This window comes from Misgurnus anguillicaudatus, chromosome 14 (assembly GCF_027580225.2).
Source record: "Misgurnus anguillicaudatus chromosome 14, ASM2758022v2, whole genome shotgun sequence".
In the NCBI taxonomy this organism is placed as follows: domain Eukaryota; kingdom Metazoa; phylum Chordata; class Actinopteri; order Cypriniformes; family Cobitidae; genus Misgurnus; species Misgurnus anguillicaudatus.
Genome location: NC_073350.2, coordinates 32,478,236 through 32,497,706, shown reverse-complemented (window position 1 = coordinate 32,497,706; position 19,471 = coordinate 32,478,236). Strand labels below are relative to the sequence as shown.

General features: G+C 35.8%; 1 protein-coding gene across 4 annotated transcripts in view; it reads left to right on the top strand.

The window, feature by feature from the left end:
* The window catches only part of ccdc50b (coiled-coil domain containing 50b), a 29,586-nt gene extending 15,041 nt beyond the window's left edge, over positions 1 to 14,545 (top strand). For 3 of the 4 annotated variants that reach the window (XM_073876354.1, XM_073876353.1, XM_073876351.1), the window contains 8 exons: positions 2,455 to 2,545; positions 12,685 to 12,787; positions 12,872 to 12,957; positions 13,154 to 13,213; positions 13,309 to 13,428; positions 13,537 to 13,649; positions 13,723 to 13,817; positions 13,890 to 14,545. In XM_073876354.1, the coding sequence (XP_073732455.1) occupies positions 2,455 to 2,545; positions 12,685 to 12,787; positions 12,872 to 12,957; positions 13,154 to 13,213; positions 13,309 to 13,428; positions 13,537 to 13,649; positions 13,723 to 13,817; positions 13,890 to 14,035 (814 nt within the window). In that variant the 3' untranslated portion in view covers positions 14,036 to 14,545. The remainder of the gene's footprint in view (positions 1 to 2,454; positions 2,546 to 12,684; positions 12,788 to 12,871; positions 12,958 to 13,153; positions 13,214 to 13,308; positions 13,429 to 13,536; positions 13,650 to 13,722; positions 13,818 to 13,889) is intronic. The other variant, XM_073876352.1, reaches the window with a different exon arrangement.
* Positions 14,546 to 19,471: the final 4,926 nt, after the last annotated feature.

Here is a 19,471-nt window from a genome sequence, read left to right as displayed (position 1 = left end):
AGGTAGGCTGTGGCATTTAAACGATGCCCAATTGGCACTAAGGGGCCTAAAGTGTACCAAGAAAACCTCCCCCACACCATTACACCAGCAGCCTGCACAATGATAACAAGGCATGATGGATCCATGTTCTCATTCTGTTTAAGCCAAATTCTGACTCTACCATCTGAATGTCTCAACAGAAATCGAGACTCATCAGACCAGGCATCATTTTTCCAGTCTTCAACTGTCCAATTTTGGTGAGCTCGTGCAAATTGTAGCCTCTTTTTCCTATTTGTAATGGAGATGAGTGGTACCCGGTGGGGTCTTCTGCTGTTGTAGCCCATCCGCCTCAAGGTTGTGCGCGTTGTGGCTTCACAAATGCTTTGCTGCATACCTCAGCTGTAACGAGTGGTTATTTCAGTCAACACCCATGGAACATTTCTCAGCCAATCAGAATACAGCATTAAACAGACAGGTGGTAAAAATAGTATAGTGTTTAACGCACTTGATATTTATATTTAATAAATAGATAATCAACTTTATGTAGAGAGGGAGATAAGCCATTTCACTTCATGCTTCGATTCCTCTGCTCTCATCCTAAGGGCGTGGAGCTAAGACACAAGCAAAGGAACAGAGGATGCACCAATAAAAATTGAGGAAGCACCCTTGGTCTCGTATAACTGCAAATCTGGCTGCCAATTGAGGAGAGCTTCCTTAAAGCAACACTATGTAGTTTTTTTTACCTTTAAATAATGTCTCTAAAATTATTTCAGTGATAGAACAACTTTTAACAGGACAAATTGTACTGTTGCTGCAACCTGAGCAGCCTCCTAGCTGCTACAAGCACACTCTGAAAGTGGCGGTGGAGAATCTTGTTGTTGTCAAAAGCATGACAAATGATTGATAGGAATATTGACATTACATCAAGGGTTTTCAAATGTTTTTGTCAGCCAAACTTCCCTGACCTAAATTATTTAAATTATTATTTAGTACCACTTGAAATTTTAAGTTAATAATTCAATAAATTAATAGCACATTTGTGTGTGTTTAACTTCAAAAACAGTAATTATTTATCCATTTTGACGTTTTTATCAATAGTATTTTACATAGTTATTGTTATTATTACCTGTTATTGGACCTTCAACTGATAATTTACGTAACGAATCTGCCGATTTTGCATGAGTTTTCAGTTTTCTGATATTTTGTAGTGTTGTTTATTACACTACAAGTGTTTTATTAAGATTTTATTTTCATTTTAAAATTATTTATTTACATTGTATGATTTAATTGTAATCAATTGTTTTTCATCAGCTTGCAACCCTCCTGCAATTCCCTCGTAAACCACCAGGGGTTTGTGAACTCTAGTTGGCTAAACAAACATTCTTCCCATAATTCCTTTCATCTCTGCATAGTTTAATGTAAAAGTGTAGTTTAAAATGTTTGAAACTTTAATATGTGGAGAAACGTAAAAATAATGCGTAGAGCTAAACAAAGTCTCTCTTATTTTAATGACTGCATGCGCTCCATCTGGCTGGCATGGACTGTAAGTTTGTGTAAAACCTGATGATCCGTTTTATCCCAGCATGCTTTAGGAATGTTCCAGAAAACAGTTTGTGTGTTTTAATGGAAGGAAATTTCTTTCCGAGCAAATGAGTTGGACTAAAACATTTTTAATTTCACAATTTTAAAGGGTACATATGATGAAAATCTGACTTTTTCCATGTTTAAGTGCTATAATTGGGTCCCAAGTGCTTCTATCAACCTAGAAACTATGACAAAGATCAACTCAGTAACTTAGTTTTGGTAAACCATTCTCTACAAGCATGTGAAAAAAATAGGTCATTGAAATTTGGCTCCCCCTGTGATGTCAGAAGGGGATAATACCACCCCTTATTCTGCACTATCCAACCACAACACCGCCATTTAGTGCAGAAATCAGCCCATTTGCATTTTAAAGGACACACCCAAAATGGCACATTTTTGCTCACACGTACAAATTGTCAATTTTAACATGTTATAATGAATTATCCATATGATATTTTGAGCTAAAACTTCACATACGCACTCTGCAGACACCAAAGATTTATTTAACATCTTAAAAAAAGTCTTGTGAAATGTCTCCTTTAAATCTGAATGTTTATTAAAGTCACAAAGAATTTGAAATTAAAAACGTAATTTTTTTACAAATGATTTTACAAAAAACTCTAATCTCTTCTCCTCCTCGAAACAATCTCTCTTTCAGTCATGAGGAGTGGCAGCAGGAGCATGACCCAACTTCAAATTATCCAATCAATTCTCGATAGATAAATTTAAGTCCTAGTTTTCAGAAGCCGTTTCATTTAGATATACGTCATGACAGGAAAAATAAGACAATTGCTACTTCAGTTTAATTGTGACTTTAAAAATGCCTCTTGATTTCACTGTTTGAATCTTGATAAGAATCTTTAGTCTTTTCTTTCTCTTTCTGTTTGACAGTGAAGAAGAAGATTGCAGATACGCTCAGATGATTCAGGAAGAGCTTCAGAGACGTGCAGAGGAGGCCAGGAGACGAGAGGAAGAAGATGAGGTATATAAAAAAAATCATGACAGCGTTAAACCTCAGTAGTGTTGAAATTCTGTCTTCATGAGCAAGAATTTATGCACTTTTAACCCTCACACAAACATTTATGAACTACTTATGAAGCTCTCACGCTTAGCAGTGAAATTTGATCAGTTTAATCAGCACATTAACTCCATGTGTATATATAGAGACGCCTGCTGAATTTAATTATCTCCAATATGGCATTCATTCCTTCTGAACATACTTGTCCTCTGTAGGGTCACCTCAGCATGTCTACAACCAAATATATTAATAAATATAGCAAGATTGACTCCTAAAACTATAAATAGGGGACGATGCAATGATCAATATGGCCGTTCTGGTGACCGAAGTCCCGCCTTCCAGCTAAAAGAACCAATCATCAATCGATAAAGAAAGACTGAGGATTCTCTGGGGGAGGAGCTTTGTATGAAGTCACGTGAGTCGTTGGTCAACCTGTGCGCATGAGCAGTAGCTGAAAAAACCTCAAACAAAGGTGTTTTTAGTTCAATTAAAGGACAAGTTCCGTATTTTACACTTAAAGCTCTGTTTTCAGATTGTTTATGATGAAATAGAACGGTTTTGACTGAAATTTGGACATATGATGCTGGCCCGAGAATTTTCGGGTGTTTCTTGTATCACCTCCCACCTCTATAATGGGTTTATAGGTGCACTGGAACAATCCTTCCTAAAATGCATTAAACTTTCGTTTATAAAGACGTGAAACTCACCGAGTGGTCCGAGGTGTTCACTGATATGCTCACACAAAAATCGCTGCAAAAGATGCTTTCCAACAGGTTTTATTGTAGTTTTTGTTCAACTCCATTGACTTGTAGATGTGCTGTGAGGTACGGTATTACTCCGCGCCGGGAACCCGTTTGTATTCTTGCAATTGGCAAAGGCGGATTATCGCCACCAACTGGGCTGGAGTGTCTATTATTCAAGCTCTCAACAGAAGAATATATGGGTGTGAGGCGTTTGGAAAAATAGGTCCACAAGTTTACAACGAATAAATCATAAATCATCATCATTTTGGGAATAAAATTATGTTATGAGAGTCAGTTTGTAAATGGTGAACTTTTTATACATATTTATAAGACTAAACCCCTCCTCTAAACCTAAAAAATCATGACAAACTATATATCACTAAAAAAGCTCTCAGAATGTAGTTTTCATATTTCAAGGTCATCTGATGATAGAAATAATGTAGTGACAGTTTTTTTGTTACATGCCTCCCCCCCATAGGAATGCATATTAATTATTATATATTCATAAAACTATATCCTATTATAAATCTTTAAAAATGTTGAAAAAACTATATATTGTTGGAAAGCTCTATGAATGTAGTTTTCATATTTTAAAACATTTTAGCAGTAATAATAATGCAGTGAGAGTAATTGAATAAATTGTGACAAGAGTATGCAGCAAACCTGTGACACCTAGTGGCCTTTGTTGGTAAAACGACTAAAAGAGTGACACACACCACATTTTTTGTGATTTTAACTTGAAATTTGGATCACAACTACTTGAGACGTATGGCTTCAAGTTTACATTATTTCTTTTTTGAAACATTTACATTTTTATACTTTCATTTATAAATGTAATATATACTGCATTATTTTTAATTATTAAACATACATTTAAATTTTTTTTCTGTTTAACATTTTCACCTCCAGACACTTCAGTGAAAAACCTTAAATTATCTTCTTTAAAACAAGACCAATATTAGGCTTCTAGCCCAAAAATTGCCAGAGTTATATTCATTTGAATGTGCAAATCAACTTTTCACCCCCCCACTCAAAAGGGTGGAGTGACAGTTATAGGGTTAATGCATTTTAGGAAGAATTGTTCCAGTGCCCCTATACAGCCATTATAGAGGTGGGAGGTGATACAAGAAACACCTGAAAATTCTCGGGGCAGCCGCATATGTCGAAATTTCAGTCAAAACCGTTCTATTTCATCATAAACAGTCTGAAAACAGGGCTTTAAGTGTAAAATACCAAACTTGTCCTTTAAGAAACAAAAGTTATGGTACAGTTGATGTCAGGTTTAAATGTTGGTCAGATATAGGTTGTTTAATTGTAGCACATGATTTTAGAGAGATCTGTCTTTCCTCATTCAAGTAGATAGGACTTTAGTCTTGTATGATGAGGTTTTGGCCGCCCAGAGGTTTTGGCACCACTTTCCTAAAGGAGTTGGTACAACATGGATAGATTGCCAGTATTATGTTTATTCCGTTGGTAATTATGTTTTAATTTGCATATTTCTCATGTTAAAGTGAATAAAGTGGCTGTGTAAGTGTGATGGAGTGGTGCTTGTGAAGAGAGGAATAAAGAGCACAAAACGAGAAACAAGAATGTGACCTTTCTTGTAAAAGAAGGATCTGGCACACTGATATGCATTTGCTTCAAGTATTCTTTTATTCTCTGAACACATCCTGCATTTAGCTGTTTGCCGACATTTCGGGTGCCTAAGTAGCCGCTTTGTCATCTCTTCTGTCGGGAGAGGTTTTAAAAGCCTACCCATGGTGACGTCTGGAGCGTTTCCGGGGTGACGAGTGGTTTGTCTGGGCGGAGGTGGACCATTCGCCCTTCTTGGATGATTCGGTAGCTGGAATCAGGGGAACACTGTGGTTCTGTAATTGTGGAAGGACTTTTTCAAGCTCTTTTTCAGGCTTTCTGCAGCGCTTTGTGTGGAGTCTTTATTCTGCTCTTTGGAAAATGTTTTTTGGATGTAATGGTCTGTGGAGTTTCTACTCATAAATACATTTAAAGATGAATACCAGCGGCCCAAAAAGCATTTTGATGTCAGGCACAGTAAAAATGTGTGCTGCGTTTCCAGTAAAGATTTGCACAAAGTGTTACTTTCTAAATTTTATTTTAAAAAATGATAGCGAAATGACGGCGTTTCCAATAACTGATGTTATGTGACTAAACCGCAGTTTTTGTTGTTTTGCGAAAGGTTTTTTCAAAAACCAAGGGTGTGTTTGCCTTCCAAAGGCAAAAAAATAATAATTCTCTGGCCAAAAAAGGTGTTTGAAATATATGTAGAACATTTTGTAGAAAGTTTTGCTCAACTGAATATGAAGAGTTTGGTTCCAAAACGCCATAAACGCCATTTTAAAAAAGTATACGAGTTACCGCCAATATCAATATTGTATTACGTTAGTATTGAAAAGTAAATTCTTAATTTTAAATGGTTACAAACAGAATCCTAGTTTTTCTCATCTACTTTGTAGAAACGAAATAATACTTTTGATGGCATTGATAAACCTGTGGTGGTTTTCTGTGACGGGAAGAAATGTAAGCCATCAAAATCGAATAATTTACGTGAGAGGCACTCGTGCAAAGGAAAAATGCCGGCTGTTGCTTGTTCTCATACAACAGCATCAAGCTTCTGTCATGCTACAACATTGAACCCAGAGGATCTTATGAAAAACTTTACATTATTTTATTCGAAGTCAACAAAAATCAAGCAGGACTAAAACATTTTACAGCTGATCGCTGTCAAAAAAGTTCAGCGACGACGTCCCAAGGATGACAGCAGCAATGACAGTGTTCTTAATATGACAAAATAAATGTTTTAATTAATGCCATTAATGTTTATTTTTTAATCAATGTATACCACTATTCAACTAAATGAATATAACATGGCAAAGATGAATGCACTTTTATGTATTGATTCAATATTTATAGCATTTTGTAGCATTGTCATGGATTTATTTCATTTTGTTGAAAAAATAATTTGTTTTTATAATAAATCTTTAAAAATCAAATTATGAATTTGAATTTTTAATGTAATTATGACCTAAAGATGCTATGTGAAAGTTTGTAACAGAAATAGTGATTTTCATCTCGTCATTTTCTTGGTAGAAAACACGTTTTTACCGAAATTAGTCAAAATGGATTTATTGCGTTTTGGAACCAAACTCTTCATATATTTTTGAATTTGGAAATATATTTAGTTTGAACCTTCATATATTAACATATATTTCAAAATGTATTTCAAGGGCAAGCAAATACATTTCTAATTTTAAATCCCATATGGCAAAAATCTATTCTTTACCTAAATATATGCTAAATACAAGTTAATTATTTTTGAAGTTGAAACATATTTAATTTGAACCTTTTTAAAACTCTTATGCTAAATATGTTTTTTAATCCTTTAAAATTTATTTATTTTAAAATATATTTCAAAATTTACAAAAAATGGCCAAAATATATATTGAGGAAAAAATACTTTTGTAAATATATTCCAAAATATATTTTAGCAAATGTATTGTTGGCCATTTTTTGTATATTTTGAAATGTATTTAAATATATATATATTTTTGCCGTATTCTAGTACTGGTCTGAATGGGGCGTAAAATGGACAAGATTTTATTGTGTGTCGCGGTGCATGTAGTTAGGACACGGTGTTACTTGTTCTTGATTTTTTCATAAATCAGCCAATAATTGGTATCGGTCTATAAAATGATAGTCATGGCCGATATATTCTGTCAATCAAAAGAGAACAGAAAAATGCAATGAATTTGAACTGTTTGTATAAAACATGAAAAGAAACATCACTAGTTTAATGTTCAATATTAATGGTCATTATATGAATGAATAACATTCTGAAAATGTAATCTTTCGAATTTAATGCAAGTTTATATAACCACCAAACTATTGGTATCGGCATCAGCAGATATCAGTCTGAATAATCGGTATAAATGAAAACGTTTAATATCGGTGCATCTTTATTTAAAAACACATTTTAGTATGAACGTTTTTGGTCAATCCTAATTTGTACACAGATTTCACGCACATATTCATGCATATGCATGCTTAGTGGACGAGATTGATTGTTGATTGTTAAACTTTTTTTTAAATGAAAATAAAATATTTTGTTCTGCAGCTCTGCCAGCAGTTTGTAGTCTCTGTGTTTTAATAGGAGTGGACATCTATCAGCACCTGCTCTTTTTGTTTGCTCAGGGTGTTGTTGTCCTCCAATGAGGGCTGTAGATGTTGACTGTGGATGGACACCTGATGTTGACCGTCCTCTCTGTTTATTGCTGATAGACTTGCTGTATTACAGGTTGGATGTCTGGATGAAGTGTTGTGGTGTACATGCTGAAGAAAACATGGTACATCTATAGGAGTTTAGTATAAAATCTGCTTTTAATAATGACCACATTTAGCCTTTCCAAAGTCAGAAAGCATTAAGCAGACATCTTCAGGCAAGCCTGCAGTCAAATTTCATACTATAAAGAATATATGACATCCTTAGACATAAAAGTCAGTAGTAAAATTATAATTGTTTTAATTGTGTGTGTCTACATTTTTGTCTATGTGGGTTAGTGTACAGTATGAGTTTCCCTCTCCACGTGAGTTCTCAAGCCCTCTCATGTCAGTTTTGGGTGGGCCGTATGGGCTTGCCACCAGAATGGAAACTCTTTCACCATGCTGCCGCACAATGAGAAATACCTCACCATGGTGCTGACTTACAAAGGAGGGCATGTTGATTGCTTTAGCTTAACTAAGCATGCTTTAATCTTCTTATTTATTACAATCTTTCAGTCTACTTCTGTTGTTTACTGAACTCTTTAAAGACCAGAATACCCCACAAACCCACACACTTAGCCTATGATGTTGTGTTTATCGCTATAACTTTCCTGGGGGGAATTCACTGTTTATTTACAAGAAGTACAATATGAGTGAAGAAATTGCTTTGTCGGCCTTGATGAAGGTCCAGACATCCCAAAAGTGAACTGGTACTTTTTTCTTAAACTGTAATCTTAGTGTAGTGATAAGACACAACTACTGTATTTTTGTGAAGGTCATTAAGACTTTATCTAAATTATCTCATTTAATGATTTAAATTAAAGTAATTCAACAGAAGACTTCAGAAGAGTATTCATTGAATGCAAAATGTGAACTATTTTTATGTTGTTTTTAAACCTTACATTTAGTCACGTTGGCAGCCCAATTCCACATTGAATAGAAAAATGTGGCATTATATAGAACATAGGAACAATAAATATGTGTTTTTGAGTGACATGAGACTTTATAACATTTATTAAATTACATTTTTAGCTCAAGTGTGTGACGGTAGAGCACCACCTTTATTTTTACATTACTGCCCCCTAGTGGAGAAATGAAGTATATACCACTCAGGTTAACTTCCAGATTTTATTTTCTCAGGACTTTCAATGCTTTTTTCACTTCCTGTCATTATTAATGCCTCATTTCCTTTTACTAAAGCTGTTTCTGACCTAACCCAGCTCTTTTCCTTTGTTCTGTCGCTTTAATTCTTATGGGTCATGAAACTAGGCCAAGAATGTCATTGTGTCACGTGTCAAGCCTGGGTGAAACCACTGAACAATAATGTAATGCAATGCCATACCTACTGAAAAACCACATTTAATTTGTTTTGGTGTTACTAAAAATAAATGCCTCACACATAAAAAAATAACAAATCGATGCGTATATTTGAGGTAAATGTGACAGGGTTCCCACGGGTCCTTGAAAGTTTGTGAATCTGGGGGAAATAACTTGAGGCCCTGGGAAGTTTTTGAAAATATAAATACATAGATACAGGTCAATGAAATTGCTTTAAAATATTTTATGAAAGAAGATTTATTGATAAAAAACAATATTATTCCCTGTGTAGTGTAGGATAATATCATAAAATTCTAGACTTTTTAAGCACACGCTTTTTAAGTTTGCTTTAAAAGTTTATATCTTCTGTATGTGAATGTTTTTTGCATAGTTGTGTTTGACACATGAAAACGTCTCGGGTTACGTATGTAACTGTTGTTCCCTGAGAAGGGAACGAGACGCTGTGTCTCCCTTGCCATACTTCTTGCGTCCCTGTTACACCGTCTATGGCAATATTTCAGATAGCGATATACTTCTTGGCTCCCCCGTCATCCTGTCTTTGTCGTTAAGCCTCACCATTGGTTGAATTTGATATACACATTCAGATGCACTTACCCCTGGAGGCGTCCCCAAAGTGTCACTGCAGTGACGCATCGCGAGTTCCCTTGAAAGTGAACTGTAACAATGTATCTTAAAAGGTAACACGATGTAACCGTTACCTTGTTCTCACTTGAAATGTGTCCCCACATTTAGTCCTTGAATTTGAGGGTATTGGACCTGGAAAGTCCTTGAAAGGTCCTTGAATTTGAAGTTAACTAAGGTGTGGGAACCCAGATGTGAAAGAATCGATAAGGAATAGATTGGAAATCGAGGGAATGTTGCCATTAGCTAAAATAAAACTTTTCAAAGTGCCGGTCAGATTATTGCATTTACATTTGTTTATTTAGAGGCATTTATCTCAAGTCTTTCAAAACATTTTGCATTTAATATTAAAATATTGCACAGACTGTGTAATAGTCTGTAATAGGACCACAAATGTGGATTATGGAAACACATTTTTATTCCATATCAATTTTTAATAAAATAACAGAGATTCTGAAAGGTTCTCACAGATACTAATTATAATATTATAAATATATATTATTAATTGTAGTAGCTGTTGTTTTTTACCACCACACAATAAGCTGACAGTGGCCACTCATACTGAGACCCCTATAATACATGAATGCCTTTCATGTGTGGTGTGATGCTCCGTGACGTCAGTGTGCATGAGGTTCGAGGATCTCAGCAGTTTTTTAGGCGTCTCTGTGGGTGTCGCACATATAGATCTAGTGGAGGCGTGTCTGCATGTGAGCCGTACTTTCCGCTGGTCTGGTCTGCATTCGCTCCGGTGGGTGTCAGTCGGGTTTTGTCGGTGTTGAGTGAGTGACTCGTGATGGAACTTTTACAGCCCACATCAACACCTCTGCATGAACTTAAGTTGATCATAAGTGTGTATGTGTATGGGTTAAGATGTGTGAAGGACAAATGTCCTCAATAACTAACCCACTAACTGCTCTTCGTTCAATAAAATGCTTTTAAATTATGGTTTTAGGTAAATCTATAATGCGTAAGACATAGAAAATATTATTAGGCTGATTGATATCAAATTTATAAAATTAAATGATGTCACTAATACGTGAAACAAACATGTGTTTATTTACCTACCAGATGTATTCCAAATTCCTTGTTGCACTTAAATGTTTAAGTTTAAAAACTTACATTTATAAGTCATCCCTTTTTTGACTAGTTAGAAGTTGCACAAATAAAGGTGTAAGAACTTTAAGAACTTAAGCCTGTTAAACTTTATGGGGCGGTTTCCCGGACAGGATTTAGTTTAAGCCAGGACTAGGCCTTAGTTTAATTAAGACATATAACTAGTTTTAACAAACATGCCTTACTAAAAACATTACTTGTGTACATTTTGAGGCAAAACAAAAGGACACTGGTGTATTTTAAGATATGCCAGTGAAAGTTGTTTTCAGTTTGGAGAGCTCTTACATTTATTTTAGTCAAGGACTAATCTAATCCCTGTCCGGGAAACCGCCCCGATTTGTTTAATTTACAACAACTCCTCACTAGTCAATACATTTGAAATTACTTGTTACAACATTTAAGTGCAACAAGGTATAGAAGTTTGTAAAGTCTATACATCTAATAATGAAGGTTGTCCTTATTTGTCAAAGCAAGGAAATGTATTTTAAATGCATTCTGTTATGGTGACTGTGATGTGTCCCTATAGATAGATGTGTTTGTGTGGGTGTGTTTTTGTGGTTTACGCTTTAATTTTCAATAACGCCTTTTCTCGTCCACACCTATGTGATATTCAGTTTGGCCCCAGGTGATCCACATCACCAAGTGTGTTAAAGGGAGACTCCACTTTTTTGAAAATATGCTAATTTTCTAGCTCTCCTACACGCAAAAAATTATTTTCAAGAAAAAAATAAGAAAAATGTGCCATTGGCAGATTTTTTTGCTTGTTTTATGCACAAAATCACTTAAATTTGATATGTTTGGTTTAAGAACTAGACTTATTTTCTTGGGTCGTTTTGCTCATCAAGAAAAAAACATCTTGATTTAAGAATTTTTAGATATTTTTACTGAAAACGAGACAAAAATTCTAAAAAATATTTTCTTGAAAATAAATTTTTTCTGTGTAGAGTTTAACATTTGATTTTTACCATTTTGGAATCCATTCAGCTGATCTCCGGGTCTGGCGATACCACTTTTAGCATAGCTTAGCATAATCCATTGAATCTTATTAGACCATTAGCATCGCACTCATATATATATATATTTTTTTTTTCCTATTTAAACGTGACTCTTCTGTAGTTACATTCTGTACTAAGACCGACGGAAAATTTAAAGTTGCAATTTTCTATACATTATTGCCGCGCCTGAAAATAGTCCCCTTGTTTACTTTCAATAGCAGGGGACTATTTTCGGGTACTGCGTAATTTTATTGATTATTACGCCAGAATGAGAGTATAGTTCATAGCCATATCAGCCTAGAAAATTACAACTTTAAATTTTTCGTCTGTCTTGGTACACAATGTAACTACAGAAGAGTCAAGGTTTAAATAGGAAAAATATAAAAAACGCTTTTGATGCTAATGGTCTAATAAGATTCAATGGATTATGCTAAGCTATGCTAAAAGTGATACCGCCAAGCACGGAGATCAGCTGAATGGATTACAAAACGGTAAAAATCAATTGTTTAACTCTAGGGGAGCTGGAAAATGAGAATTTTTTTTTTTTTAAAGTGGAGTGTTCTTTTAAAAGGCAACATGAAATTAAAAATATTACCCAAATTTTTCTTTCTTCATATACACATCCCCTGATCTTGTTTTTGTGAGCAATTCATTGGTGTAAAAATAATGTTTGTAATCTTTCATCCAAATGTAACAGACAGCAGATGAATCCGGGCCAAATCCACTCCAGATCCGTGCCGAAGTCGGCAGCTCCGGTGCGGATTCGGCCCAGAGTCGTATGCTGTCTCGGTTGCCGTACCTCTGAAACAACTTATTCTGATGATGTCATTAAACCCTCTTGTTTTAAATCTTTAATCACATACAAAACATCCTGTGCTCGACTTCAACAATGAAACATCTAGTTTTGTGATGATCGTGATTGCTGGGTTTCTTATGCTTTTGTTGAACTGTAGGATGCAGCAGCAAGTTTCATTATTGAATTTGCGTGTGAAAAATATTGTTCTCTTTTTTTAAACAGGAAATAGCTAAACGACTACAGGAAGAAGAAGAAATTGAGGTGAGACGGCAGAGGGCTGCGGCTGGTTACCATGACAACAACTGCGTCTCTCCTCTGTGTGAAGGTAGCTTGATGCATTACTACAAAAAAGTTGAATAACATGCATGCATTAGATGTTACACAGATGCACGTTTGGTTTCCCTCGCAGGGTTGGGAGTTTGGGAGCAGGTGCTTCAGGATGCTGAATTGGCCCGTAGACTTCAGGAGGAAGAAGATTTGCTGCCTCACAGAGAGGTTCGAAGTCTAATAGATCCATATAATACAATACTAGTTTTTCATGTATGAAAATGGATTTGTGTTGGGTTGTATTAATAAAAAGATGTCAGAGCTATAACAGTTTGTTTTCGCTTGAAGAGGAAATAAAAGTGAGGTCATGTTCACATCACTGTTAACTTTAACACACGCATACTTATTTTTGTGTCTCGTGTAGTTTCCTCAAAGCTCTGGGTCGGAAGTGGACTTCATAGCAGCACAAGTAGCTCAAGATGAGGTTAAAATAATAATAATGATAAATACACCGTATACACAAATACACAAATACTAGGTGTGATGTCACCAAACTAACGTTTTGTAAATGCTTTACAGGAGATCGCCCACTATATGCATCGACATCGAAGGAGACTCAACAACAGATCACAAAACCTCGAAATCCAAGAGGGGCCTAGTAGTGAACCAAGTGATGAAGCCAACACTACAACCAGAAAGGCTCTGAATGAACCTCCTCCATGCAATGAAGACTCAAAAGTCATTTTTGATTTAAAATGTAAAGTGTCACGTGTGGTCCTCATTATAAGCAATGAGCTTCAATTTCAGGCTCTTCAGATGTTGAGAGAGAGATTAAACTCAGATGGACTGCACTCGCCTGTGGAAGAAGAAGACGACTGTACTATAGTAAACCATCTACCAAGCCCATCATGCACTGCACTGTAAGCCACACGCTTTCTCGACAACTGCCTTCAACACATATCATATCTTGACACGTTGTTTATCACCCCTCAGACGAACACAACACACGCACAACATCGCTGAAGAGCTGGACCCAACGTTTAAGGCTAGAAAGCGTGAGAGTCAGATTTCCACCAGCCCTTCATCAGGTAAAAACACACAGTTTTATAATAAAAAATGGCAGTAACTGCATGACATATTTTTTTATATTTTCTATGCAGGTTTGTGTTTGGCTCCTCGTAACCCGCACAGCATCTTTTACGATTACTTGCCCGAGCCCAACTTTGTGCCGCCGACGAAACGTCAGAACGATAAAACAGGACGACACAAAGCCAAAGACAAGAGAGAAAACTGCAAGCAGCAGTGAAGGTGTAAATAACTCGCTGCTGTCGGTCTAAATATATCCCAGACTCACACGCTTGTCTTTTTGTGTTATGTGTGTTGTATAAATCAAGTGTGGACACAGAGTAAACAGTGTTATTGGTGATTTCACGTTTAATGTTCATAGTGCAGAATAGTGCTGTTTTTATTATTCAGAAAGTCCGAATTTCATACAGAAAACTACATCTCACAACAGTTTTTCTCAACCACAGGACCAGGCTTACTAAAGGTCCTCAACAAACTTCCAGACAGCAGATATCTCCAGGCCAGACACTGCAAAAAATGACTTTCTTACTTAGTATTTTTGTCTTGTTTTCAGTACAAATATTTAAAAAATAACCGAACACTTAAAATATCTAGATTTTTCGTCATTCTAGCTTACTGCAATTTTTTGTTTGTCATTTCGGATTGGACAGCGGACGAATCCAGGCCAGGGGCCTCATTTATAAACGTTGCGTACGCACAAAAGAAGGCGTACGCCACTCTCTACGCAATAGTTGTTATTTATAAAAAGCAAACTTGACGGGAAAATGTGCTGTCCGTCACGCAAGCTCTGACCCAGGCGTACGCACAAAAACGGGTGAAATGAGAAATGGCGACACCGACGGCAGATGGAAGAAACACGTGAAAGTAAAAATGACAACACTACCTCTCATAAATAACATGAAGACTTCACAAAGCAAGTCTTACAATTAACAGCCTACACGAACACCCGTTTGATCGATCAGCAGTGAAACAAAATAAATAAATAAATAAATAGAAAATTACAACAAAAATTCAAATGAACACATATTTGCTAAAAGAAAAGTGAAATATGTTCTGCAATAATATTGGCATGTTGTGCATTTCATCCTCATAAAGAATATAGTTAACAGAACGAAATATTGTACAAAACTGATATTCTCGTCAATGTGTCCGTCTGCCGGAGCAGATATAGATGCAATTACATAGACAGATAGATAGATAATTAAGGAGATATATAGTTAGATAGATAGATAGATAAATAAATAGATAGATTTATTAATTGTCCACTGGGGAAAGTTGTTTTCATAGTAAACCATATCTTCATAATCTACGGAATTATGGTATTCATGCATATGCCTTTAGTGTGTTTTATTTTTGATAAAACAATGTATGGCGTATGTCTCAACCATTCAGGAAGCAACAAGAAATTACATTTGCGCTGAACAATGTCCCATTTCCACGTCGATTATTACCGACATCTGTAGCTTGTCAGATGCAATTAAATGAATGGAAATAAAATGCCCCATCACAATGCGTAATGCCCACACTGTGCCCTCCAAACAACGTTTTTCTCCTCTTTTCCCCCTCGCCAACGATAACTTCTACTTCACATTGAGTGAATTTACGTTTTTTTTTTATTTCCTCTATGTGTTTGCCATGATTTCGCAATCAATGCATATTAACTTGTGGGCGTTTCACGGACTATTCATGGGCAACTATGGGCGTGTCATGAAGCCGCAAAAGCTGCGCTACATTTAGAATTGATTGTGATTTATTAAGGGAAAAATGCGTAGGATGTGCGTGCGCACGGTTTTATAAATCCGAATATTTCTGTGCGTACGCCCGTCCTATGTTTCATCCGTACGCCACTTCTGACGCAAATCCTACGCAAAGTTTTATAAATGAGGCCCCAGATCTGCACCAAAGCTGCACTGCAAAAAATGATTTTCAAGAAAAAAAATTCTTAGTATTTTGGTCTTGTTTTCAGTAAGAATATCTAAAAGTTCTTAAATTGAGATGCTTTTTTCTTGCAAAAATGACTTGAAAAAATAAGTCTAGTTTTAGACGAAAAATATCAAATTTAAGTGATTTTGTGCATAAAACAAGCAAACAAATCTGCCAATGGGGTAAGCAAACAAATCTTGAACATTTTTCTTACACTAAATTCAATTGCTTACCCCATTGGCAGATTTTTTTGCATGCACGGAGTCACTTGGGTTTGATGTTTTTGGTCTGAAAACTAGACTTATTTTCTTTTTGCTCATCAAGAAGAAGCATCTTAATTTGGGAATTTTTTTATATTTTTGCTGAAAACCAGACAAAAATACTAGGATTTTTTTCTTGAAAATCATTTTTTGCAGTGTACCGACTTCACTGCAAAAAATGATTTTCAAGAATTAGTATTTTTGTCTTGTTTTCAGTAAAAATATCTACAAATTATTAAATTAAGATGCAAAAAGAAAGAAAAAAAGAAAAAATGACTTTCTTACTTATAGTATCTTTCTCTTGTTTTCAGTACAAATATTTTCTCGATGTGCAAAATGACCTAAGAAAATAAGTCAAGTTTTTAGACAAAAAACATACAATTTCAGTAGATTTGTGCTTAAAAACTTTTTTCTTTTTACCCCCTTTGAATTTTTTTGCACAAATTCAATTTTTGAAAAACACTTTGGAAAAGGGAGCCGGGCTGAGTCCCAAAACACACTTGTAGCCAATCAGCAGTAAGGGTTGTGTCTTGACATTGTTGCCTGGGTTGCGTATGTGTGGGGCGGGTCTATCAAAAGAAGGTCCAGATTCTATTGAGGTAGGGGCGTGTTTGTTTAGGTGATTTCAAATATCAACATTGGCTTTCAGAGATTGTGCACCCCGCCTTTAGATTTTTTGTCTAAAAATTGGATTTGTTTTCTTAGGTTATTTTGCTCATATCTTGATTTAAGAATTTTTATATATTTGTACTGAAAACAACAGAAAAATTCTAAGTAAGAAAGTCATTTTTTGCAGTGAAGTCGGCAGCTTTGGTGCAGATCCGGTGCTGATCTGGCCTGGAGTTGTCTGCTGTCTAATCAGAAATGTCAGACAAAACAAAAATTGCAGTAAGATAAAATGACAAAAAAATCTAGATATTTAAGTGCACTGCAAAAAAAATTCTTAGTGTTTTTGCCTTGTTTTCAGTAAAAATGTCTAAACATTCTTGAATTAAGATGCTTTTTCTTGATGAGCAAAACGACCCAAGGAAATAAGTCTAGTTTTTAGACTAAAAATATCAAATTTAATTGATTTTGTGCATAGAGCGGGCAAAAGTATCTGCCAATGGGGTAAGCAAAAAATCTTGAACATTTTTCTTAAACACTAAATTCAAGAAAAATTCTAGAAAAATGTGCTTACCCAATTGGCAGATTTTTTTCTTGTTTTATGCACAAAATCACTTGGGTTGTATATTTTGGGTCTAAGGGCTGGACTTGTTTTCTTGGGTCGTTTTGCTGATCGAGAGAAAGCATCTTGATTTAGGAATTTTTCGATATTTTACTGAAAACAAGACAAAAATACAAAGAATTTTTTTCTTGAAAATCAAATAATTACCACCCAAGGTGGTAATGTGGCATGATGCGAAGCATTATTTCCAAATAATTGAAAGGACCGGAGTAAATTATTGCGCTTATACTGTACCACGGTTACCACATTGCTCTGGTGGTTATTTTAAGACATTTGACCCTGTCAGGTGTGCGTTTATCGAAAAATAATGCATACCCTAACATTGCTCAACCAATCAGAATAAAGCATTCAACAGGCCTGTGGTATAAAACATAATAAATGTTCCTTTCTGCCGATAATGAATAAAGTAGTGGTGCTATTTTTTATTTATGCATCATCTTCCGAGCCTTTGGTAAGGAAATGTTTACAAGTACCCAGCAAACAATAGCTGTCATTTCACGTCTAGGCCCGATATAGTCCGGCTATGAGTGACCCACTTCTAGCCAAAATAAAGTTAACATTAATTGCTTTTGCCAAAATAACTTGTGTTATATACCATCATATAAGCAAAGGCCACAGTGATTGCAAGGTTTGGTTTTATTATACATTTATTTATTTAATTTCATTAATTTTTGGATTTTGGTTAGACATTTATTAAATTTTTACACTGCAAAAAATGATTTTCAAGAAAAAAATTCTTAGTATTTTTGTCTTGTTTTCAGTAGAAATATCTAAAAATTCTTAAATTAAGATCTTTTTTATTGATGAGCGGAACGACCCAAGAAGATAAGTCCAGTTTCTAGACCAACAGATATTAAATGTAAGTGATTTTTTGCATAAAAAATCTGCCCATGGGGTGAGCAAATTTTTCTAGAATTTTTCTTGAATTTAGTGTTTAAGGAAAATGCTCAAGATTTTTTTGTTTACCCTATTGGCAGACTTTTTTGCTTGTTTTATGCACAAAATCACTTAAATTTGATGTTTTTTGTCTAAAAACTAGATTTTCTTGGGTCTTTTTGCTCATTAAGAAACAGCATCTTGATTTAAGAATTTTTGGATATTTTTTACTAAAAAAGAAAACATAAATACTAAGAAAAGTTTTTCTTAAAAAATAATATTTTTTTGCAGTTTACCGTCAACCCTTCATTTAGCCTAGAAGTCTGGACGACTCTTAGATGTTTTTTAAAAACAAAATTGCTTGCTGGGCATGTGCTTATAAACCGAACCATCAATGAGTACGTTTACATGCACAGCATAAGCGGATAACTATCAAAAATCTGCTTATTACAGAAAACTGTTTTCATGCGTTTACATGCAAATCAATAAGCCGGCTATGCAGACAACTGCGTATAACGCCCTGTCCCAAATGGCACACTCCGGACTTGTGGTCCTCCTCAGAGTCCACACTTTGATGACATCACGTAGTCCAGACTTTAGGGACCCTTGATGCGAGTCCACGTGGGTTCACCGGAGTCGTATTTTGGGACAGACTCGAGCATCACACCGGAAATAGGTAGAGAAGTTGCCCGTCAGTGTGAACTCCTCCCTTCCGTTGCCTGATTGGTCTGATTGCCCTTTCGCAAGGACTTCTGGGTTGGCAAAGTGCGCGAAGCCTGCTGCAGTGCGGGCTTCGCTGAAGACTGCATCAAGGGGGCAAATGAGGCGCTGATGAGCACACTTCAAAGTGTAAAAATGACAGATGGGACACCCTATGGACTCGTAGACTAAGCGAGAACGCGCAATTTAAGGCCACAGGACCGAAAGTCCACATGAGGTGCGCCATTTGGGACGGGGCCTACATGGGACTTGCAGAATTATCAGTTTTCTCGCAGGCAGTGACGTCACCACCTATAGTACACAATAGTCGTTCAAAAAGTCAACGGCATGTCTGTCTTAAGCTGTACTGTTGTATCTCTTCTTGTGTCTGCAGAACCTGTAAATGTAACGTGAGCTGCTATTTTAACAGTTTCTCTGCCAACTGCTTTAGTCGAGCGGAGACTTTTATGCGTTACTTTGCGTGTGACGTTTATCTTTCATACGCGGAGACATGCGCACATGGACAAAACAGTGAGAAAGCTGGTTAAGGTGTTTACATGCCACGCAAAATCGGCGTAATGAGCAAAAAACTACCTGTGCTGATCGGTTTTTGCTTACGACGTTTATGGGCTTTCCACGATTAAAGAAAACCGTTTTACGCGTTTACATG